Source organism: Myotis nattereri (genome assembly GCF_964212035.1).
Source record: "Myotis nattereri genome assembly, chromosome: 3".
NCBI classification, from domain to species: domain Eukaryota; kingdom Metazoa; phylum Chordata; class Mammalia; order Chiroptera; family Vespertilionidae; genus Myotis; species Myotis nattereri.
In genome coordinates, this window is record NC_138077.1 from 215,604,805 (window position 1) to 215,628,524 (window position 23,720).

At 66.4% G+C, this 23,720-nt stretch overlaps 1 protein-coding gene across 1 annotated transcript in view; it reads right to left on the reverse strand.

Moving 5' to 3' along the window:
- Positions 1-1,304: 1,304 nt before the first annotated feature.
- SKI (SKI proto-oncogene) overlaps positions 1,305-23,720 on the reverse strand; it is a gene marked incomplete at its 5' end in the record, with an annotated part of 52,856 nt that continues 30,440 nt past the window's right edge. Inside the window, 6 exons of the mRNA XM_081086273.1 lie at positions 1,305-4,004; positions 4,290-4,520; positions 6,777-7,078; positions 7,192-7,454; positions 8,455-8,570; positions 8,692-8,814. Coding sequence (XP_080942399.1) covers positions 3,816-4,004; positions 4,290-4,520; positions 6,777-7,078; positions 7,192-7,454; positions 8,455-8,570; positions 8,692-8,814 — 1,224 coding nt within the window. The 3' untranslated portion in view covers positions 1,305-3,815. The remainder of the gene's footprint in view (positions 4,005-4,289; positions 4,521-6,776; positions 7,079-7,191; positions 7,455-8,454; positions 8,571-8,691; positions 8,815-23,720) is intronic.

The window sequence follows — 23,720 nt, forward strand, 5'->3', positions numbered from 1 at the left end:
CCGCCCCCCTGCCCCGGGGCCCGACCCCTCAATTCTCTGGAGGGGGGACCTCGAGTGGCATCTGGACGTGAGTGGTGGGGGGCCAGGAGGGCCAGGTGCTTGGGGAAGGGCAAGGCAAGACCCTCAGAGGCAGAGGGGCAGGACGGGCCTCAGAGGAGCTCTGGGCACCCACAGGGCAGGCCCTGGGTGGATGGACGCCAGTGGCGGCGCCGGAGCCCAGCGGTGGCAGCTGGTCAGATGAGCCCACAGGTCACATGGCCGTGCTGCCCGCTCCTGGGCTCACCCCCGGCTGCAGGGGCCCGGGACCCCGATGGGCCACAATGGACAGCCGTCACTCGGGACCTCAGAAGACGGCGGGAGGGCAGCCCCCCTGGTGGAAAGTGTTGGGGGGACCACCAGACCCTCACTCCCTCTCCTCCCTCTGGGGGGTGGGGTCCAGGCCCAGGTGACCCCTGGGGGGCAGCTGCACTGGGGGGGATGCTCTTGGGGCAGAGGATATCAGGGCCTCAGCAGTGCCCCACTGAGAGGCCACCCACCCAGGCAGGGCTCCCGGTCCAGGCCCAGCAGGAAGGGGGCACCCGGCCTGCCTCCGACCCCAGGCATCACCCACAGGGGCAGCTGCTGGGGCCCAGGTTCTGGTCTTGGCAGGGGCTATAGCAACAGTGGCCTCGGGTGTGGAGCTCTCTCCTGGGCCCCGTTCCCCCTCAACCTGGCCTGACCAGCCCTGGGGGGGGGGGTGGCCTTCTCAGGACACTGGGCCGGCCACCTGCACCTGGGACCAGGGGGATCTGTGTGCACCAGCACTTCTGGGCCCAGACTGGGGGGCCTCCCGGTTGCAGGAGACAGGGCCTGTGCCGGCTGCACCTGCGCTCCCGCCGCCTGGAGGACCAGCGCGGGGCCGGGGAGGCCCAGCACAGCGGGGTCTGCGGAGCCTCTGGGGAAGCCAGGCGGCATGGAGAGGGCCCTGCTCCTCCCCCAGGGCCACACTTGGGGTCCAGGGCTCTGACACCGTTCCCCGCCCCGTGAAAGACATGCTCTGTGGGGGACGAGGCCTCACAGGCCGCATGGAGGCTGGGCAGGGCCTCGAGCGGATGTCCCGGGCACCAGGAGGCGCAGCTCATCGTGACCGGGGTGGGGGTGGGGGTGGGGGTGGACCTGGCAGCCGCCCCTTCCCCTCCCTGGCTCCGGCGGGCGAGCACGGTGGCCGCGTGTCCTCTCAAAGTCCTTTATTGTACAAGGTCACGTCGGGGGAGGGGCGCCGAAGGGCGAGCGGGCACAGAGCGAAGGCGATAAATATGCCAAGCTTTCTTTCTCTTTAAATCAGGCATTTATAAACAAGAGCGCATACATTAATTACATAAAAATAGCTTTCGAATCGTAGAGTAAGTCGTATTGTCGTTAGCAGCAGCAAAGGAGAGGACGGGGCGCGGCGGGTGCTCCTGGGGGAACCAGGTAGAGCTGCGTTTTTCCTTAATTGAAGAAAAGGTCGTTGCGACTCCTGCTGTCGGACGGACAAGCTTCCTCGGGACCCACGGGCAGGGCGTCCCCGTCCCGCAGAGGAGCAGGTCCCGTGACGACGGCCCAGGACACAGGACGGCTCCCGGGTAGGAGGGGCTTCTGGAACCCCGCGTACACGGGTGGTGAGGGTATACCGGAGTCTCCGGGCGTCGCCCGGCCGGCCAGCTGCGAGGCGGAGGCGGGAAGGGTTAGCTGCCCGTGGATTGTTATTGCTGTTGTGTTTCCCTTCGGGAAGCCTCTCAGGGCAGAGGAAGGCGAGCGACTCGGCTACACAGTCGGACGGTGTCACACCTGGTCACCTGCCCACAGGACACCCGCTCCCTGGGGAAGGGCAGGGCCGCAGCTGCACCAGGGAGGGGGCTGGGCCTGTGTGAGCTGCACCCCAGGGTGGAGCTGCCGGGCACCCCTGCCCCGGCCTCGCCCAGGGAGCTGCCCAGGAAGGCTGAGCTGCTGGTGAAGGGGAGCCGCCCGTGTGCCTCCCGCCCCATTGCTCCCCCCCAGGCCTGGGTGGGACAGGGCCTGCCCAGGGCCCCATCCCCCCGGCTCCTGGGGACAAGAAGCCACTGCGTGTCTACCTCTTCCCCCTGGCATTTGGGGACACAGCTGGCAGAGGCGTGGGTGACTGGGGGGGACAGTGCCAGGGGACGGACAGGTGGCTCCCTCGTGTCCAACTGGAGGTCGCGTCTCCCTCCGGAGCCCGCCCGGCCCCACAGAAGCGCACCCACACGCACAAGCTCCAGCTACACCGTTTAGTTCCCTTGAAAGGGGCTGAAAAAAACACGACTAGAAAAACAAGGCTGACACGCATTCTGAGAGTTGCCTAACTGACCCTTTACACGACACGGTAATAATGCCCATCGAGGGGTGTACGTGTGGCAGAGGTTGAATTCCATGCATACAGGTTTAATAACTGCAAAAGAACAACAAAGCGAAAAGAAAAAAAACCCAAACGCTCGCTGCGATCACGGTGTCCCTTTTGCATTGCACTTCAGAAGGGGGCCCAGCGGCACCCAGGCCCCCAGTAAACCCAGGGCGACCCGCAGGGGATGTCGCACCCACGTCCCCGCCCGACGGCGCAGCTGCCGTGGCGTCAGGACGGAGACGGCGAAGATTCCGGTAAGATCTTCCTCGTCCGCAAATACCATCATCTCCGGTGGGCAGCGCCTGTCTCCCGGGAAATCACTTTCAAGCTTGGGCGTGGAAAACCTTACACGATTTGCATAAACAACAGCGGAGAGTAAACGAGATTATCTGGAATAAATGCAAGGAACTTATTCTTATAGTGGCAGGTTCGATCGCTACTGAAGACGGATATCTGGGGGTAAAGACGAGTCAGGATTCGCTGTACAAGATGCTGGAAGGCACAGAACTACCCCCGAAGTTCAGTTTTTGCATTTCGTTTCCGTGTGATTCCCTTGTTCAACCGAGCACCAGAGGGGCTTCTCGACGCCCGAGCGGGCAGGCGGGCCCGCGCCAGGGCGGGTTCAACGTCTGAAAGGTGAGAACCTCAGTCAACTGGGGGAGAAACAGGGGAAGGTTTCCGACAAAGTGCAGTTCTAAGTGTACGTTTAAATGAACAAACGAACGAGAGAAAAAGGAGAGTGAAGTAATGCTGTTTTGTTCTGCTGCTGCGGCCTCGGCTGGCGGAGCGCCATCTGCCCAGCGGAGCAGGTCGCTGCGGCCGGGCGGCCGGACAGTCCTGTCCCCTCGGCAGGTGGCGAGGGCGGGCCGGCTAAGGGGGCAGTGTCAGCTCCGGCGGGCGCTCCCCTCCCCGCGGCAGCACAGGAGACCTGGGTCCTTGTCGCTGAAAAAATAGACTCTGGAGAAAAACCCTCCCTGTCCTCATGCAGCCGCGGGCCGAGGAGCTGTGATGGCTTCGCCGGGTGCCGCCCCGGCTCCCTTGGGGTCCGGATGCGTCACGTGGTGGTGGGGCTTTTAAAAGTTAGTCAATAAAAAACGTGTTGATTTTTTTTCTGAATACCAAGCCTCCTTATTGGTTTTAAATAGCTTATAACAAAAGTGTGATGTGAGGGTGTCCCGGGCAAGCGGGGGCCCGCGGCCCAGCGGCCGGCCGGCTGCGGTGGGGCCCGCTTGCGCCTGAACTTGGCCAGTAGAAAATTTGCTGTGGATTCCAAAAGAATGTGGTTCCAAACACTCGCTTGGTGGAGGCACAGTAAGACGTTGTGCTATCTGGGCCGGGAGGAGGGCGGGCGGGCCCACCCACGCAGAGCCCCGCGGCGCGGCGACGGCCGGCCCTTCCCCGCAGGGTCCAACCGGGACAGGACGCAGGGGGTCCGCTAGGGATCCAGCTCCGTGGCGCTCTCGCTGCCTGCGGCCTCGGGGCGGGGCCGCGGCCACAGCTGCTCCTGCAGCTCCTTCACCACCTTCTCCAGGTGCTCGCGGGCCTCGCGCTCCCGCAGCAGGTCTGCGCGCAGCTGCTCGCGGTCGGCCTCTGCGTGCTGCAGCTTCACCTGCAGGTCCTCGATCTGCAAGGAAACCCGCGTCAGCGCCCCCACGCCCGGCCGCCACCGGCGCCGGGAGAGCCTCCAGGGTGCCCGTCCGGACCCACGCCAGCCGCCCGCTGGGCACGCGGAGCCCAAGGCGGGGGCTCGGGGCAGCAGTGCCTGGGGCCTCAGCGAGGCCGGTGGAGAGGCCACCCAGCCCACCGCCCGCAAGGGGGCCGTGCGGGAGGGGATCCCTGCGCCCTCCCGGCCCGCCCGCCCGCGCACCTGGGCGGATCCCTGCGCCCTCCCGCCCGCCCGCCCGCGCACCTGGGCGGAGTACTTGGCGCGCAGGCGGCCGGCCTCGCAGCCCTTGTCGCACACCCGGACCTGCCGCGCCTGCTCCAGCTCCCGCTTCAGGCGCAGCCGCGCCTCGTTCGCCTCCTTCATCTTCTTCTCGTTCTCGGCGCGGAGGCGCTCGATCTCCTTCCGCAGGTTGCGCTTCGCCTCCGTGGCCTCCCGCAGCTTCTCCTTCTTGGCCACGCGCAGGAACTCCAGCTCCTGTGCAGCAGCGCGGTCACCGCGGCCCGGCCGCCTCGGGCTCCCCGCTCCGCCCCCACCCACTCCCACGGGGAACAGGCCTGCGGGCAAGCCAGGCAGATACACACACACACACACACAGACGTGCACATACACGCATGTACAGACACACACACAGGCATAGGCACATGCATACAGACACGCACACAGACATGCGCGCACACAGATGTGCACATACACACATGTACAGACACACAGACACAGGCATAGGCACATGCACACAGACACGCACACAGACATGCGCGCACACAGATGTGCACATACACGCATGTACAGACACACAGACACGTGCACACAGACATGCACACAGACACAGACGTACACAGACACACAGGCCTGCCCTCCAGGCGCACTCTGGCCGCTCCACGGCACCTGTGATCCAGGAAGTGCCACCACTGGGCTCCTCTCTGCCTCCACACCCTCCTGCCTCCCTGCACGTTGACGGGTCCCCCGCAAGGTCCCGCAGCCTCAGGGCTCTCACCCCCTGCGTGCCAGGGCTCCGCTCTCACCAGCACCCACTCTGGGCCTGGGGTCCCAACACCCACTCTGGGCCTGGGGTCTGGCCAGGAGGCTGCTGCACTTAGAAGCTGCTGCGGAGCCTGGACCGCTTCTCCCCGAGTTCCCTCCGTGCCCACGGTGCCCAGCCCCTGGGGCTTCTTTGCAGCCAGGGGTTCCCTCAGCACCAGTGGCAGGTGGCACCGAGCCAGAGGGAGGCAGCCCCTTCCCCGCTGCTCCAGCTGGTTATCTGTGACGCACCCTGCAAACACGCTCATAAATATGCACGTGGGAGTCAGAGCCAGGCCGGAGGGCAGCGCCAGGGAGGGGAGGGCAGCGGAGCACAGAGCCTGGTGCCTGAAATACGCCTAGAGGGGCGCCCGCTATCCTGGGGCTCTCGAGACCGCAGGGTTGTGTTGTGCTAGCAGCCCACGTGTGAAGCTGTCCCGAGCTGCCAGACGCCAGCAGAGGTGTGAATTCACCAAAGCTGGTGTGAAGGCCCCGCCCTCCCCAGGCGCTGGGAACTCACTCAGCCTCCCCCACTCGTCAGAGAAGCAGCAAGCAAGCCGGGGACAGCCGTGGGGAGACTGGCTGAGCTCCAGGACCCACAGGGGTCCTGCCCTGTCTGCCCTGCTTGGGGGACGAGGGTGCCGCTGGGGCCCAGACGGCTTCAAGCCTCCAGCTCCCTTGTCACAAGAAAGTCACTTCTGTGGGGGTTGCCTTGACCTGGTGAGGGAGGGAGAGGCAGTGTGTGTGTGTGTGTGGGGGGGGGGGGGAAGAGGCAGTGTGTGTGTGGGAGAGCCTTGAGGGGGGGAGAGCCGTGTGTGGGGGGGGAGCCGTGTGTGTGGGGGGAGCCGTGGGGGGGGGGAGAGCCATGGGGGGGGGAGAGCCGTGGGGGGAGGAGAGCCGTGGGGGGAGGAGAGCCATGGGGGGGGGAGAACCGTGGGGGGAGGAGAGCCGTGGGGGGAGGAGAGCCATGGGGCGGGGAGAGCCGTGGGGGGGGAGAGCCGTGGGGGGAGGAGAGCCGTGGGGGGAGGAGAGCCGTGGGGGGAGGAGACCCATGGGGGGGGAGAGCCATGGGGCAGGAGAGCCGTGGGGCGGGAGAGCCGTGTGTGTGGGGGGAGCCGTGTGTGTGGGGGGAGCCGTGGGGGGGGGGAGAGCCATGGGGGGGGGAGAGCCGTGGGGGGAGGAGAGCCGTGGGGGGAGGAGAGCCATGGGGCGGGGAGAGCCGTGGGGGGGGAGAGCCGTGGGGGGAGGAGAGCCGTGGGGGGAGGAGACCCATGGGGGGGGGAGAGCCATGGGGCAGGAGAGCCGTGGGGCGGGAGAGCCGTGTGGGGGGGAGAGCCGTGTGTGTGGGGGGAGCCGTGTGTGTGGGGGGAGCCGTGGGGGGGGGGGAGAGCCATGGGGGGGGGAGAGCCGTGGGGGGAGGAGAGCCGTGGGGGGAGGAGAGCCATGGGGGGGGGAGAGCCGTGGGGGGAGGAGAGCCGTGGGGGGAGGAGAGCCATGGGGGGGGGGAGAGCCGTGGGGGGGGAGAGCCGTGTGGGGGGAAGAGGCAAAGTGGGTGCGGAAGAGCCGTGTGGGGGGCATTGCCCGTGCCTCGCGCCCTCCTTCCTGGCCACGCGGACACCGTGTGGGGCCTGCACACCTGCTGCTGGGGGCTGGCGGCCCCTCCTTCTAGAACACAGGCTGAGGAAAGGCCCGCAAACCCCTGCCTGCTGTCACCTGGTGGAGGCTGCGCTTGGCCTGCAGGGCGGCGCTCAGCTTCTCCTCCTGCTTCACGCGCATCTTCACCACCTCGTGCAGGAACTTCTCTTTGGCCTCCTTGGTGTCCAGGCCGCCCTCCAGGGCTTGACGCAGGTGCTCCAGCTCCGCCTCCAGCCCCCCACTCGGGGTGTCGGTGGGGACCGAGGTGTCCGGGGCTGTGGGGGGGGCAGGGGGGGCATGCACCCCTGGGGAGCTCAGGTCCTTGGCTGAGCTGGACGAGGTAAAGGACGGAGAGGAGAGCGAGGACAGGGAGGAGGTGACTGTGGAAACAAACAGGTGCCAGTTACGGGGGAGCTCGCGCCACCCCCTCCCGGAAGGGCTGTCCGCCGGGGCGAGGGGCTGGCCGCCGGGGCAGCAGGCGGCTCACACGTACATTCCTCTCTGCTCTCCACCTCCACCTCCGCCTCTGAGTCCTTGTCGTCCTCCGGGGTAACTGTGGGCGCCTGCGTCTCTGTGGCCCCAGGTGTGTCCACTGCCAACTTCCGCTTCCGTGGCTGGATGCAGGTGGCGAGGGGCTCGGGGGCCCGGGAGACGATGGTGGCACATGGCGGGCTGCTCACCACCTTCTGCTGGGCCGGTGGGGCCAGGGCCACGTTGGGGGCCACACCGGTCTCGAAGCTCTTGTAGGAGTAAAAGCTGCAGGGGCGGAGGCATGGGGTGGGGGGGCTGTCAGCGCCGGCCAGCAGGCGAGTGCTCAGCACGGGAGGTGTGAGGGAGACGCCAGCAGGGCCCGGGCTGAAACCAACACTGGCTGCCACGGCTGCAGCCAGCCCTGACTCCACAGAAGTTCCAGACCAGCTCTTCCTGACGCCCATCACAGCGGCCAACTGGCAATGGCGGGACAGCTGGGGCCTGGGCATCGGGAAGCCTACACCCACCACACGCCAGGCACAGACGCCCAGGGTCACTCAAATGAGAGGTGGGCCCTGGCTGGTTGCTCAGTGGTTAGAGCAGGGGGTGGGCAAACTTTTTGACTCGAGGGCCACAATGGGTTCTTAAACTGGACCGGAGGCCGGAACAAAAGCATGGATGGAGTGTTTGTGTGAACTAATATAAATTCAAAGTAAACATCATTACATAAAAGGGTACGGACTTTTTTTTATTTTAGTTTTATTCATTTCAAATGGGCCGGATCCGGCCCGCGGGCCGTAGTTTGCCCACGGCTGGGTTAGAGTGTCAGCCTGTGGACCAAAGGGTCACAGGTTTGACTCCCAGTCAAGGGCATGTAGCTCGGTTGCAGGTTCGATCCCCAGCCCCGGGGCACGTGCAGGAAGGAGACAAACCATCGATGTGTCTCACATGGATGCCCCCCCCCCGCCCCCTCCCTTTCACTCTCTAAAAATCAATGGGAAAAATGCCCTTGGGTGAGGATTCACTAAAAAGCAAATAACAAAAAAACCTAAGGCGGGTCCCACTGCCCCAGCCCATGGAGGCTCAGGCAGCAGGCAGCCAGGCTGCGGGAGCGTGTGGCAGGGCTGCGCCCGCAGGTGGGAGCACACCCGGCCTCACAAGCAGCTGCCTGAGGTCGTCCTGGCGGGCAGCTCAGTAGGGGGCCGACCACTGACTCGGAGGCTGCAGAGTCCAGCGGTGCCCAGGCCTGCGGGGACCGCTGGCCGCTGAGCAGCCGGCCCCTTACCTGTCTCGAATCAGGGCTGGGAGGTGGGGGGAGAGCTCCTTGTCACTGGCAGAGACGGCAGGGGACCAGGGTCGGAAGGCGGAGAGGCGCTGGCGAGGGTGAGCACAGCCCAGGCTCTGCCGGGGGGAGAGGGAGGGGCCTGGTATCAGAGGCCAGTGCATTGCGCTGGGGGCCCCGCCCCACCCATCATGCACCGCCCCTACCCCCGCCCCCTCCGCAGGCCCCGCCCCCGCAGACCTTGCTGGAGGAGCTGGCCAGGGTCCGCAGCCAGCTGGACTGTTTGTCCTTCTCAGAAGACGTGGGGTGCTGGGAGGGAGCATCGTCTGTTTTTCTGATGGAGACGGGGGGCTCAGAGGAGACCTGTGAGCGACACAAATGTTCCCGTTGGCACCTGGGGACGCCCACGCCCTGGGAGGGCCCCCCCAACCAGCAGACTCCACTGGTACGCTGCGTGGGGCCCTCACCATCGCCCCGCGGTGCCCCACACAGCAGCAGCCCAGGGCCTTCCAAAGTCTGCGCTGACCAGCCCCGCTCCCCGGCCCAGTGGCCTGTCCCGGAAGCCCCCAGGGGCAGACCCCCAGAGGACAGACCCCCAGGGGACAAACCCCCAGAGGACAGACCCCCGGGGGACAGACCCCCAGGCCGAGTGTGCTTGTCAGCAGCAGAAGCTTCCCTGGGTGTCCCACGGCTCCCCCCGCCCCGAGTTCTGGATTTCACCAAACAGGACGAACTTCCAAAGCTGCTTCTGGCCTGCACCCTGGGGTGGGGTGAGCGGCCTGCAGCAATGAGCCCTCCGAGAAAACATCTCAAAACAGAGGCACCGCTCACACCAGGTGAGCTCAGCTTCCTGGCACTGGGGGCCCAGGTGGGCTCCTGGGGGACACAGGGTCTCGACTCCCAAGGTACAAGGGGCCTGGGCGTGTCCAGGAGACGGGGCAACCAGAGCCGCTGTGCCTGCACCCACACCAGGGGCCAAAAACACCCACTGAGGGCGAGGGGCTGCGGGACGAGGCCGTCACTCCCTCCCCCGCCGGGAGCGCTGGGGGACAGTGTTGTGCCACAGAACTGGCCCTGAGGGGTGGGCTTCCCTGGGGGCGGGGGAGGCGGTCGGTCACATGCTGCTCACCACGGCCGCCGGACCCGGGGCAGGGACCACGGACCGAGGGCTCCAGGGGAAGGTCCTGGCCAGGCCCCCGGAGTGAGTGAGCAGCACGTGACAGGCGCCTGCACCCTGCCGCGGGGCAGCCATTGGTCCTGCGGCCCCTCTCCGCTCAAGGGACAGGGTGTGGGTTGGGGCCAGGGAGCCTCACCCCCAAATTCCGCTCCAGGAAGCAGGCAGCCCTCCAGCCCCGGGAGGACTGTGGACAAAAGGGGCCACGTGCTGACTTGACAGCTCAGGGGGGCCTGCGTGGCCGTCTTGCAAACTCAGACCTACAGTCACCACCAAGGATGGTCTGAATTTAAACTTGAACTAGCGCAGTGATGGGGGGCAGTCACCTCCTAGGCCGGTGTCTTCACTGACAAGGCCAAGCTTGACCTTCACGGAGCCTACCTGTCCTTTTGCATCTATGATAACACACCCTTGAAATGTCTGGGTGACTTGTAACTTCCCTTTTTGTGGAGCCCCCGGGGCACAACCTAATGTGCTGGGCTCCAGGACAGAGACCACCAATCCCTTCACTATCATGTTAATTGATCCTGCACCCACCTAAGCATGTGTCCGTCATTTTACTTTGTATCCAATCCCAGGGGTTTCCCCGCTTGGCTCTATCCCTCCTCCTTAATCTGTCACCAGTGGAATTCATGTAACCCACCTCCGTCCCTCCTCTGATTGCAAATGTATAAATACAGACGTAACCCGCCATTCTCCGGAGCACTATCTCAATGCGTTGAGGTTCTGCTTCCCGGCGTATGTCAACAGCTTGGCTCAAATAAACTCACAACAATTCCTTACAGGTTTCAGTGGATTTTTACGTTAACAGGACAATGACCCCCAACACGTGGGGCCAGGAGGGCGGTCCCGGCGGCACAGAGCAGCGGCCCTGATGGAGACCAGCACTCGGGAAAGACCCACGGGGTGTGGCCTTTTCGGGGAGACGCCCCATGAGGGTGCCAGTGGGCCGACCTCTGCCTGCACTGGCGGGTGCCTGCCACCTGAGCACAGACGGTGGGGGGCGGGTTACAGGGCAAGGGTGGGGCTTCCTGTCTGAGCGGATAGGACGCGGGAGGAAACAAGCCGGGTTCTCACCAAGAGAAAAGCCACAGGCACCGATTCCGAGAAACCTCAGGGAGGGAGACATGGGGGGGGAGGGGGGAGTAAGAGAGGGTGTCAGACAGCCTGGGGCAGCGGCCACACCCACCTGCAATGGCCACACCCACCTGCAAGCCCATCAGCCCCGCCCCAGCCCCAGCCCCAGCCCCAGCCCCAGCCTCAGCCTCTGGGCAGGGTGTGCAGGGACGCCGGCACCTTCGGGGTTTGGCACTTCCTGGTCAAGGCAGTGTGCACGCAGACCCGCCACCCAGGGACGCCCAGGGCCTCCCACACCAGGTGCTGGGGCTGGGGGACCCGGCAGGGCAGAAGGCCAACAGAGAGCTGGTCCCACTGAGCGCATCCCTGCAGAAGGAACAACACCTGGACCCTGAGCGCCCTGCCCCAGGGCCGGCTCCTGGGGGCTGACACAGCTGCAGGAAGGGCTGTGCAGGGTGAGGGATCCCGCAGAGGAAGTGACACCACTGTCCAGCTGAGACCCTGGTGTGAGACGAGCACGGACCGGTGGGCAGGAGGACAGGCCGTCTGGGCGGCAGCCAGGCCACAGTGCACACACCATCCTGGCCCCAGGCTGCAGGCACTGGGCGAGGCCGGGAGGGGAGACGGGCCGCCCCCTGTGAGCAACGACCCTCAAGGACCTCCTGTCCGAGGAGCAGAGTCCTCCAGGTCCTCTAGGGCCGCGGTGGGCAAACTGCGGCTCACGAGCCACATGTGGCTCTTTGGCCCCATGAGTGTGGCTCTTCCACAAAACACCGACTTCTGCGCATGGGCTGCGAAGTTTCAATCGCACTGTACGTACGCGCCCACATGTGGTACTTTGTGGAAGAGCCACACTCAAGGGGCCAAGGGGCCAAAGAGCCGCATGTGGCTCGCGAGCCGCAGTTTGCGGCTCTAGGGTTAGGGGACCAAATGGGACAAACACCCAGACGCCCCCGACGTGAAGCCCAGGAGGGTGCCACCCCGCAGGCCTAGGAGCCCTGCGGCCAGGCCCCTCACAGGCCGGGTCAGACGCCAGGCAGGGACAGTCACTCCCTGGCTCTCGGACACCTGCACATCTAATTAATGCCTAATTACTAATTAAAACCCAAACGAAGGGTCCCAGGCCACAGCTTTCCCGCTCACTGACCACTCGCCCGTCAAACTGCCAGACACGGGTGTCGGAGCGCCTTCAGCAGAGAGGGTCACACCCCAGAGCCAAAACAGCACGCGCACCCAGCCCCCCACGCGTGTCCTGCAGCGGCACCTGCCAGGTCTGCTTCAGCGCCGGGAAGTCAAGCGAGCTGGCCCGGAGGAAGCCGGTGCCTGCACAGCCGGTCGCCTCCACGCACGCCTGTGAGCAGGCATGTCCCGCGCTCTGGTCAGCTACCTGCTTTGCACCACGAGTCCAGCTGACGGGCTGCACAGGGCGGAGGTGTCGGTGCTGGGAGAAGATAGGCTGGGGCTCCCCCCGAGAGAGAGGGCCCCCAAACTTCAAGGGTGAAGGCACATGCCTGCCTGGGTGAGCAGGGACCGCCCATGGGAAGCTCACAGAGCTGGGCGTACCCCCCACATGCACGTGCTACCCTGCCTGCACCTTCCATCACCCCACTGGTCCTGCTCCACCACCTTCTCCATCACCCCCTCCTGCAGGCCGGCGCTCCGTCCACTGAGCCAAACCGGCCAGGGCTAGAGCCAGAAACCTCTACACTGCAAAGCACACCATCAAGAAGGTGAAAGACAAGCCACCTGAGGAAGGAGAGAAAGGACTGCAGATCAGGTTCTCTAGCAAGGGGTCCGGGTCCAGAACACACACAGAAAGCAGCTCTGCCACACACACACACACAGACATACACACACAGACAGAGATACACACATAGACACACAGTGACACACAGACAGAGATACACACACAGACACAGAGATACACACAGAGACAGAGATACACACACAGACACAGACACACACACACAGACACAGACATACACACACAGACACAGACATACACACACAGACAGAGATACAGACACAGACATACACACACAGACACAGACATACACACACAGACAGAGATACACACACAGACACAGACATACACACACAGGCATACACACACAGACATACACACACAGACACAGACATACACACACAGATATACACACACACACACAGATACACAGACACACACACACACAGAGACACACAGTGACACACAGACACAGATACACACACAGACACAGATAAACACAGACACACAGAAAGCAGCTCTGCCACACACACACACACACACACACAGACACACAGTGACACACACACAGAGACACACAGACACACACACAGACACAGAGATACACAGAGACACACAGACACAGATACACACACAGAGACACACACAGAGATACACAGAGACACACAGACACAGATACACACACAGAGACACACAGACACAGATACACACACAGAGACACACACACACAGACACACAGAGACACACACACACACAGAGACACACACAGAGAGACACACACACAGACACACACAGTGACACACACTCATAGAGACACACACAGACACAGTGACACACACAGAGAGACACGCACGCACACACACAGACACACACAGACACACACAGACGCACACACACACACACAACCAAAAAGGGTTAAAGGACAGACAGACATTTCTTCAAACAAGACACACACGCCCTAACTGGTTTGGCTCAGTGGATAGAGCCTCGGCCTGCAGGCTGAAGGGTACCGGGTTTGATTCCGGTCAAGGGCATGTACCTTGGTTGCGGGCTCATCCCCAGTGGGGGGTGTGCAGGAGGCAGCTGATTGATGTTTCTCTCCCATCGATGTTTCTAGCTCTCTATCCCTCTCCCTTCCTCTCTGTAAAAAATCAATAATTAAAAAAAAAAAGGCACACGCGTGGCCAACAAGTACATGAAGCCACGCGCAGCATCGCTGGTCACCAGGGAAACGAGGATCAAACCACAGGCAGGCCCCCCTCCCAGCAGCAGGGCCCCGCCCACGCCTGGGGAAACAGCCAGCCGGGAGGACCGGGCCTCCGGAGCCTGTGCCGCCACGGACGCAGCACGGAGCAGCCCTGTGGGAACGTGGTGGCCGCGTGGCCCGCGACCCCGCTCTGTGGTACACACGCCGGGAACTGAGCGGCTGGGACCGGGAAGGATGTGCGGCACCGGGAGGGAGCGTCTCTGACCAGCGCACGTGGAGCTGCCATCACCCCGAGCTGACCTGCAGGACGGGGGCAGCTAGACCGCCCCATGCGCCAGAGGAGGGACGTGCCATGGCCGCGGGGGTCCGGGTCCCCAAGTGGAACACAGAAGCCCCCCGGGACCGGGCAACTCCACTCCTGGCACAGACGCGCGCTCACAGCGACCGAACGTGGGAACCACCCAGAGTCCGGCGGCGGCGGCGCGTCCACACGCACGAGGGCCCATGTCAGGAGGGAGGCTCGGACACGCGCGGTAACGGGAGGAACCCTGAGCACGGGGCTCGGTGAGAAGCCGGCACAGGGCCACGGTGTGTGGCTCCATCCACGGGCAGGGCCCTGAACAGGAAGTGGGTGCTGGGTGCTGGGTGCTGGGTGCTAGGTGCTAGGGTGGGAGAGCTCTGGGTACCGGGCTTTTCAATGAAGAAAATGCCCTAAAATCAGGTGAGGTGACGGCTGCTGGGACGAAACCACTGACCTGCGCTCTCGGAAAGGGGGGTTGATGTGAACTGTCTCAATAAAGCTGTTACGAAAAAACCTCCTTTAAAACGGGAAATAAGTTGTTGGCTGAAAACCAAACCGCGGGGTCAGTGGCTTCCGACTCAGTGTCGCCCAGCGGAGGCCGGGCAGCTGCCACGAGCAAACAGCCTGTGGCTGCGGCCCCGGAGCCAGGCACGTCCGAGCGTCCACACGCAGGCTCCCCAGCGCCAGCCCGAGGCACACGTGGCTGCACCAAAGGTCAGGCTCACCCGGAGCCGCCGGGAGCAGGAGGCCGAGCCGTGGGCAGGGAGGCCCGGCCCTATCGGGGCTGCCCCGGGCCCTTGGACATGTGGCCCTGCCCCGGCCTGAGTGGTGGCAGCGAGGGCGCAGTGCAGGGCGACCCGGGACTCCCAGGGAGACGGGAGGCTGCGTCCTGCCAGGCGAGGCACAGGCACCCTCGGTGGGCCCTGGGCCAGGTCCCGTGGGGGGAGGGCGGGAGGCACGCACAGGCGGGGGCTCTCACCTGGCACCAGCCCCCAGGTGGACAGATGGCCTCCATCGCACACAGCCACGGGCCAGGGGGACGTCCGGGGCCTCCACGAGACCCGTCCCCCCTCAGGTCACTGGATGGGCTTCTATGCCTGCCCCTCCCCACAGCCCCCCACCCCCAGTGCCGTACCACCAGGGTCCCCTCGCAGCAGCCTGGCCGCACGGCTTCTCCCAGCCCCAGGAGACTGGGGGAAAGAACGTTCCAGAAAGAAACAGTTCTCGAGGCAATTGTGCAAACGCAGTGCAAAATGAAATAAAGAAGGGGAGCGGAGGGAGGAGGGACTCTGGGGCAGGGAGACCATGATCTAGGGAGGTGAGGAGCCTGGTCCACCATGACCTGCGGGGCCTCGAGTCACCACCAGCCACAGGGCAGGGGCGTGCGCACGGGCGGGGCTGTGAGGCGTGAGGCACTTTGGGGCCTGGAGCAGCCACTGCCCAGGGCACGCGCCCCTTCCCACCACCGCGAGCAGAGGCCCGTGCGTGAGTGTGCCAACCGCCCGTGAGCTCGAGGCCAGGCGAGCGGGCATCCCCGCGATGGGGACCACGCATCGCACCGCCCCTTTGCTGGGACCTCCCGCTGCCGGACGTCACCCAGGACCTGGGCGCACACGGCCCTCGGCTCCCCGAGCACCCTGTGGGGGAGGGGAGTACCGGGAAGCTCTGTCCTCTCGGGGTGCTGGGTGCCCGGACCCCACGCCGCCCCACCCGGGACCTGCGCCCAGACCCTCCGGAAGCCTCCCGGGTCTGGAAACTACGAGCTATTTTTACCGGCACCATCAGCGCCTCCCACGTGAGGAGGCAGGTTTCAGATTCTGCTCCGCTGAAATTAACCTATTTTCTGATGATTGTGGTAGAGGCAGCGGACTGAATTTGTAAGACAGCCCCAAACCCACAGTGACATGGAAACAGCCATTTTAAAAAGTCGCTTTGCTTTAAAAACAACACACACATAAGTAGCCCCTCTTTCTCCCGCTGCCCTTTTCTGAGGAACCCCCCTGACCCGCATGGCCATGCAGCACTGCCCTCCCCAGGCTCCACGGGCGAACAGCCACAGCCCCCATCTGTCCAAACACAAAAGAGCCCTTGGATGTGGAGGGGGTGCCTGTGCCTGGGGGCCCCCAACCCCCCAGCAGCCTTGGGAGGCGGGCGGGGCAAAGCGGCCATGGAGCCCATGGGGATGCCTTCCATGAGCCCTCACTGCCACCCTCCCTCCCCACCCAGGGCCTCCCCAACCCCACAAACCCTCACTTTTAGAGCCAGAGAACGGGGGGGGGGGGACCTCTTTTTCCTTCCAGTCACTGGAGAGGGACTGTCACAAGGGCTTTAGAGACAGGCCCACACCACCACGGACAGCGACGCGGTTTGATCCAGCGCGTTGTTAGGGGCTGGGGGCCAGCGCGGGGGAACCGGCCCCGCCCAGATGGAGACGGAAAAGCCGCCGAGGCACCTGCAGCACCAGGACTGCGGTCGGCTCCTGGGAGGCAGGACGGAGGCCCCTCACACAGCCCCGCGGGACCACCGGGCACAGGGGCCGGTCTCACACAGCCCCGCGGGACCACCGGGCACAGGGGCCGGCCTCACACAGCCCCGCGGGACCACCGGGCACAGGGGCCGGCCTCACACAGCCCCGCGGGACCACCGGGCACAGGGGCCGGCCTCACACAGCCCCGCGGGACCACCGGGCACAGGGGCCGGCCTCACACAGCCCCGCGGGACCACCGGGCACAGGGGCCGGCCTCACACAGCCCCGCGGGACCACCGGGCACAGGGGCCGGCCTCACACAGCCCCGCGGGACCACCGGGCACAGGGGCCGGCCTCACACAGCCCCGCGGGACCACCGGGCACAGGGGCCGGCCTCACACAGCCCCGCGGGACCACCGGGCACAGGGGCCCCTCACACAGCCCCGCGGGGACCACCGGGCACAGGGGCCGGCCTCACACAGCCCCGCGGGACCACCGGGCACAGGGGCCGGCCTCACACAGCCCCGCGGGGACCACCGGGCACAGGGGCCGGCCTCACACAGCCCCGCGGGGACCACCGGGCACAGGGGCCCCTCACACAGCCCCGCGGGACCACCGGGCACAGGGGCCCCTCACACAGCCCCGCGGGGACCACCGGGCGCAGGGGCCCCTCACACAGCCCCGCGGGGACCACCGGGCACAGGGGCCGGCCTCACACAGCCCCGCGGGACCACTGGGCACAGGGGCCGCTCACACAGCCCCGCGGGGACCACCGGGCACAGGGGCCGGTCTCACACAGCCCCGCGGGAACCACCGGGCACAGGGACCCCTCACACAGCCCCGCGGGACCACCGGGCACAGGGGCCGGCCTCACACAGCCCCGCGGGGACCACCGGGCACAGGGGCCGGTCTCACAGCCCCGCGGGGACCACCGGGCACAGGGGCCCTCACACAGCCCCGCGGGGACCACCGGGCACAGGGGCCGGCCTCACACAGCCCCGCGGGGACCACCGGGCACAGGGGCCCCTCACACAGCCCCGCGGGGACCACCGGGCACAGGGGCCCCTCACACAGCCCCGCGGGGACCACCGGGCACAGGGGCCGGCCTCACACAGCCCCGCGGGACCACCGGGCACAGGGGCCCTCACACAGCCCCGCGGGGACCACCGGGCACAGGGGCCCTCACACAGCCCCGCGGGGACCACCGGGCACAGGGGCTGGCCAGGTCTCACCTGACGAGGAACTTCCCCCGATGCCGCGTCGGCCTGGGCCACTGGCTGGCAGGGCGCGCGCACTCCCTGACGCTGGTGGCAGCAGCAGAAATGCAGTGGTCGCCTGTGTCCACCCTCGCGGCTGGGCCCACACCTCCCTCTGTCCTTGGCCCCGTTCCCTCCCCCGACATCCGCGGCAGGAGGTGCATGGGCCTCCGACGCCGCCCTCCCTGCCACCCCCAGCGTGTCGCTGCTGCCCCCCACGTGGACGCTACGCGACCCTCTGAAGGGCCCACACCCAGGGCTCCCACACCCCCGCCTCCTCCAAGGGGCTGCAGGCCTTGCCTGGGGTGCTTTCCTTAAACCCATAGGGCACCTCCCTCCGCTCCCACCTCCTGACCCTGTGTCCCTGACTCACAGCAACATTGGCCACGCTTGGGCACACAAAGATCCCTGTGTGTCCATGCACATGCATGCGTGTGTCGCATGTGCACACTGTAAGGACACACTGTGTGTCGCCTGTTGGAGGTCAGTGTGCGGTGTGAGGCAGGCCCCCGAGGACCTCGGGGCTGTCAGCTCTGCCCCGACCTGGGCGCTGGGCGCCGGGCAGCCTCACAGAGCTAAGGGCACAAAGAAACTTCCTTTTGGTGAATCTTTACCGGCTGGCAGGTGGGCTCGGGCGGTGCCGGGGCGGGTTCTGGTGTGAGGCGCCCTGCTTCCCCACTGTCTGGTCACGCTGGTACAGGGCGTTGGCAGATGCTGGCTGAGGGGCTACTGGACCCCAGATGCGTCCAACACGAATTCGACTGCCCCAATCGGGGCCCCTGTGACCAGGTGGCTCCTGCCTCCTCCTCACTCCTCCAAACTCGCTCAAAGCCCCTGAGGGAGTCGAAGGTTTCATCTCAGTAAGAACCAGCAGGTAGAGGCCCCGGTGAGCGGCCGGATGCCCTGCTGTTGGCACCCACGGACACCTGACCCGACACGGGTTGTGTCCCCAGCCACGCATCCCCCAGGCGCCATCTCCCCGCCACCGTCCCTGCAGGAGGAGCAGCTGGCCCGGTGCTGGCAGCCGCCTGCCAAGCCTCCAGGCAGAGAAAGCCTCGCCGTCCCACCCTTCTTCCCAGCACAAAGGCGCAGCTCACGCCCGAGATGAACGATGCATAACAGCTCTGTCCTAAGGAGACGCAGGGCTGGGCGCCCAGGAGGGAGGGGGGGAGGCTGGCAGCTGGGGTCCCAGCGGCTGCATGTGGCAGGAAAAGATGCACTCAGTTGGGGTGGGTGGTGGGTTTGGGGAGGGGTCCAGGGACGAAGACCTCCAAGCCTGGAATTAAGTCCCAAACGCCACCTGGGTCTCGCCCAGCACCCAGGTCTCGAGGACACTGCCCTGCCACACCCCGCGGGGCCCCCCAGCCGAGCCTCAGAGCAGACAGCACGGCCTGCAGAGCACAGACAGGACCCGGCACAGGGACTCGCCGAGGAGAGGTGAGAAGGGGGCCTCAGGCGGGGGCACGGCCAGCTCCGGGCTCCGCTCTGGCCGGGCACCGTCCACTGCCCCTCTGGGTCCCCTGCCCATGCCGGGAGGTCCCACTTCTCTCTGGACCAGAGGTTTACATGTCCAGAGCCAACACTTCCCGCCTTCAAAACCCAGGTGCACACCCCCCCAGGGGCGCCCCCTGGCAGAGGGATGTCCGCACAGCCCCGGACCCCCCGGACCCGGGAGGGGCCGAGCGCCCCCAGGCATCGACCCTGTGGCTCCTCCAGGGCAGGAGGGGGAGCGGCCCTCGCTGGCCCCATCCGGCCGTCACTTCAGAATCCAGGCCTGCTTCGCGGGCGGGCGCGGCGTGCCCACAGGTTCCCGCTCTGCTGGTGCCGCCGTGGGATTCCTGATGTCACCTCTGATGATGGGGGTGGGGGGTGCACAGCCCAGTGAGGCCGGGCAGGCCCAGGAGAGCCACGGGCCCCACCGAGAGGCCAGGGCTGCCATGCGACAGGGCGGGCGGGCGGCCAAGGAGGCAGGACGTCGTGACCCCAGCCCCTCCTGCTCCTCAGTGAGTGCACGTGGGGGGGAGGGGGATCGAGACGTGACAGAGACGCGTCCTGGCGTGAAACACTGGGTCTCAAAGGGGCGTCACACACCGTAAAGACGAACAGTTCACCGAGCGGCAGGAATTCCGTGTTCTGTGCTCGCGACACCTTACGTGGTCATAACCACACACGGCGAGACGGGCGGGGCGAAGGGTGGCTGAGGAGGGAGCACCTCGGTCAGGAAGCAGGACGAGGCCGTGGCTGCCGGCGACACCTCCGCACGCCGTCCACGTGGTCCCGGGAGGCCACTGGAGCCCACGGCAGTGGCAGGTGTCAGCAGCGGCCACGCTCCTGGAGCCGCACGCTGGACACAGGGACGTGGAAACGCCTCGCAGCCGTTTGCCCACCGAAGCGCCGGAGGGAGGCCTAAAGCTGCTCGGTTTACAGCGCCCCGGGCACGCCCAGCGCGGGCAGAGCCGCCTCGCAGCAAGAGCAGGCCGCGTGGCAAGGCCGGGTTTCCGGAAAACGGCTGCTCGGGGGCCAGAGCTCCTCTACACCGCCTGCCACCACCTCAAGAACATTCCAGAAGCTCCCGACACCAGGAAACAAAACTACACGTCAGTGAAAACACCACCTCGTGGGCCTAATTCAAACCACAACGTAAAGAATTCCTTCCTTTCACCCCCAGAAAGGCCGGTGTGGGTGCATGTGCAAAGGGAGGAGGGTGCTGTCCGGACGCCGAGCCTCCATGCCAGCCCCGACCAGGACCAGGACGGCCTCGCGGAGTCCGGCGTGGGCGCAGCCTGCGCGACGGGAGGGACAGGGCAGGAACGCAACCTGGGCGAGTTCTCAGCCGCACGGGTTCGGGGTGCAGGAGCCCCTAACAGCGCTGCAGCCTGGAACCCCCCTGGAGGGGCTCTCGGTGGTGGCAACCGGGGGGCGTGGCCTCAGCCCCTCACTTTCGCAGTGGCCACCACCCCCGCACCTGGAAATGGCCCTGAGAAGGCAGGGTGCCAGGGCTGAGCCGGAGGCTGGGGCAGGGGCCCGGGAGGTGGGGTCACAGGGGAGGTGTGTGCGGAAAGGAAGACTGGCCGGGCCCTGGACGCTGGCCCAGACCCAGGCGGCCCTCTCAGCTCCACTGCCCCGCCCACCAGCAGGGCCGTTCCGGGGGCTGCCCTCCACTCTGTGCTGCCTACAGGTCCCCCGGGCCGTCCCCCAGGTCCCCTCCTGCAGGGGAGTCCGGGCCAGGCCTTCCAGGCAGCCTCCCTCGGGCACAGGACACTTTCACCCGCTTCCCGCAGGAAGTGGAAGCCAGCGCCAGCCCCGCCCACACGCGGGTCTGTTTTGCTTCCTGGCGCCTCCCCCTCCTCGGAGCAGCAGACGCCCTGGCTGTTTTCTCTCCATAGAAACCGACACAACACGAGCCGGCTGGGCCTGGAGGGTGGCGCTGCCCAGCTGCAGGGAGGCTGGGCTGCCGAACCCGCGCAGACACCCCTGTGCCCCCAGGACCTGGGCTGGACGGCGGCCCACGGGCCCCAGGAGGTGACCGCGCTCCCCACGTGGACTCAGAGCCGGAGCCGACGTGCACCCCCAGGAAACGGCCCGCTCCACAAGATGCCCTTGCTTTCCTGGGCGGACAAACCACCCCCCCAGGGCTGCCCCTGCCGGGGGGGGGGGGGTGGGGGGGGCAACGGGCTGTGTGTGCTCCAGGCCCTGGCACCCCCAGAGGCAGGCCTGGCGGGAGGCAGCCTGGCTCCGGCACCAAGGCCCTCACCAGGCTGCCAGGCCCCCGTCCAGGTGAAGTCCTGCACCAGGGGGCTCAGCCCAGCACTGACCCCCCCGCCCCCCGCCAATGCCAACATCAGCCCGGCGCCAGTCCCCGGCTTCCACGCCAGCAGGCCCTTCCTTCACTACCAGGGACCAAGGACCACGTGGGAAGGGCGGGGTCTTCCGGAGACTTCTTGGCAGAGCAGCTCATGGGGGTGGGGGGAGAACAGAGGAGGGGTGACCAGCAGCCTTCCCGGGCCTGGGCGGACAGCTGGGCTGGTGGCAGAGCTGTGGCCTCAGGAACACAGGGTGTCCGTGGCTGGGGAACCCCGCCCACCATCCAGCACTGACCTGGGCCCTGTGCTTGCTGAGGGGGAGGCCGCGGCAGGGGGACCCCACTTTGTCCCTCCTCCACGGGACCCTCACCCTGAGACTGGGGTTCCAACGACCTCACCAGCAGGGTCCCTGCTTCCTGTGTGACACCTGAGCCGCAGTGTCTCCCCAGCTGCCCTAAGCGGGTACCTGCCTAAAGGTGCCGTGTGGGTGTCAGGTAACCGGCCTCCTGGCCCTTCTTCCCTTCCTGGGGAAGCCACGGAGCAGGCCAGGCCCCGAGGGCAGGAGCAGGAGCCCTGTGCACGGCCCGAGGGCCGGCTCCCGCACACAGACAGGGTGCCGAGGGGGGGCTCCCGCACACAGACAGGGTGCCGAGGGCCGGCTCCCGCACACAGGGTGCCGAAGGGGGGCTCCCGCACACAGACAGGGTGCCGAGGGGGGGCTCCCGCACACAGACAGGGTGCCGAGGGGGGGCTCCCGCACGCAGACAGGGTGCCGAGGGGGGGCTCCCGCACACAGACAGGGTGCCGAGGGCCGGCTCCCGCACACAGACAGGGTGCCGAGGGGGGGCTCCCGCACGCAAACAGGGTGCCAAGGGGGGGCTCCCGCATGCAAACAGGGTGCCAAGGGGGGGCTCCCGCACGCAGACAGGGTGCCGAGGAGAAGGGGCCGCGGTGAGCCCCGTGGGGTGCTTCCTAAGTGGCGAAGGGGTGGGGGCACCCCTTGGTTGGCTTTTGAAAAGCGGGGCCTCCACGGGCTGGCTGAGACCTGCCTGGAGCCGGCAGAGGCCGCTCGCCATGGCCGGCTCCGGGAGAAAGCCCTCCTGTCTGCAGGGCTGGGTGCGGGTTTGCCTTGGCGGGGGGACAACTTTCCGCAGCCCGCCCCTCCCCCGCGCCCTCGCTTGCAGCTGGAGCCGTCCTTAGAGGGAAGGAGGCATTTCCTGTGTCCCCTCCCCCTAATTTCCCGGCATTCTTGGCAAGCCCAGAGAAGAGGCAGCGAGAACAGGGAGGGGGCCGCCTGCCAACCCTCTCGCGGGCCGGCACACAGGCCTGGACATGAGGGAAGGGAGCACCGGTGCCCAGAGAAGGCCGAGGGGGTCAGGAGCTCGCCTGTGGCTGCCTCCCCTGGGGTGGCTGCCCTCGCCCCAGTGGCTGAAAAGCCTGCGGGCCGGGCCTGCTGGAGGCGCCTCCAGGACACAGAGGGGCCAGGGGGCAGGGGGGCAGGTGACCGTCCAGTCACCGGCCACTGAGGCCCCGCACAGGCGTGCTACACGGAGGGACAGCCTGGCCTCTAGGAAGGTGGCAGGGAGGCTGGGGCAGGCTGGGCTGGCGACCACAGGAGTGGCTGAGGCCCCAGCTGCCCTCTCCCACCTCCCCCAGGGGCCCTCCCATCTGAACCTCCCATCACGGGAGACAGGGTTTCCACCCGGTTCTGTAGAGCCCAGGGTCCGTCCGGGAGTGGGCCTGGGAGGGACCCAGCTGGTGTGGGGATGCCGCCCGGGGGCCAGGGAGCACCCACACAGCCCTGCGGGTCCCCGAAGCCTGAGGGAGGGCCCATGGACGTGTCCGTCTGAGGCCATCAGGGGGCCCTGGTGTCTCAGGGCTTGGCCCTCAGCCCGGGCACGTGCCAGGCTCGCTAGAACTTAGCAGGAGGACATGCTGCTGCCACAGTGGTGACCCCCCTCCTGGGCCCGGTGTGCGTGGCATGGCCGGGCCCACATGGGGCACACGGCCGCTCACCTTAAAGGGCCCCCGTGCAAGCCCTCCTGGCACTCGGGAGGAGGAACCCTGTCCCGGGGGCGAGGGCAGGTCCCTGAGCTGTGACTGGTACGTGGGCGTGAAGACTTGGCTCCAGCAGCCCTTCTGGACCGTGAGGCAGGAAGCAGGAGTCACATGGAGATGGCAAGGACAGTGCCACTGCCAGCCTGCCCGGAGCGCCCGCCCGCAGCCCTCATCCCCAAGGG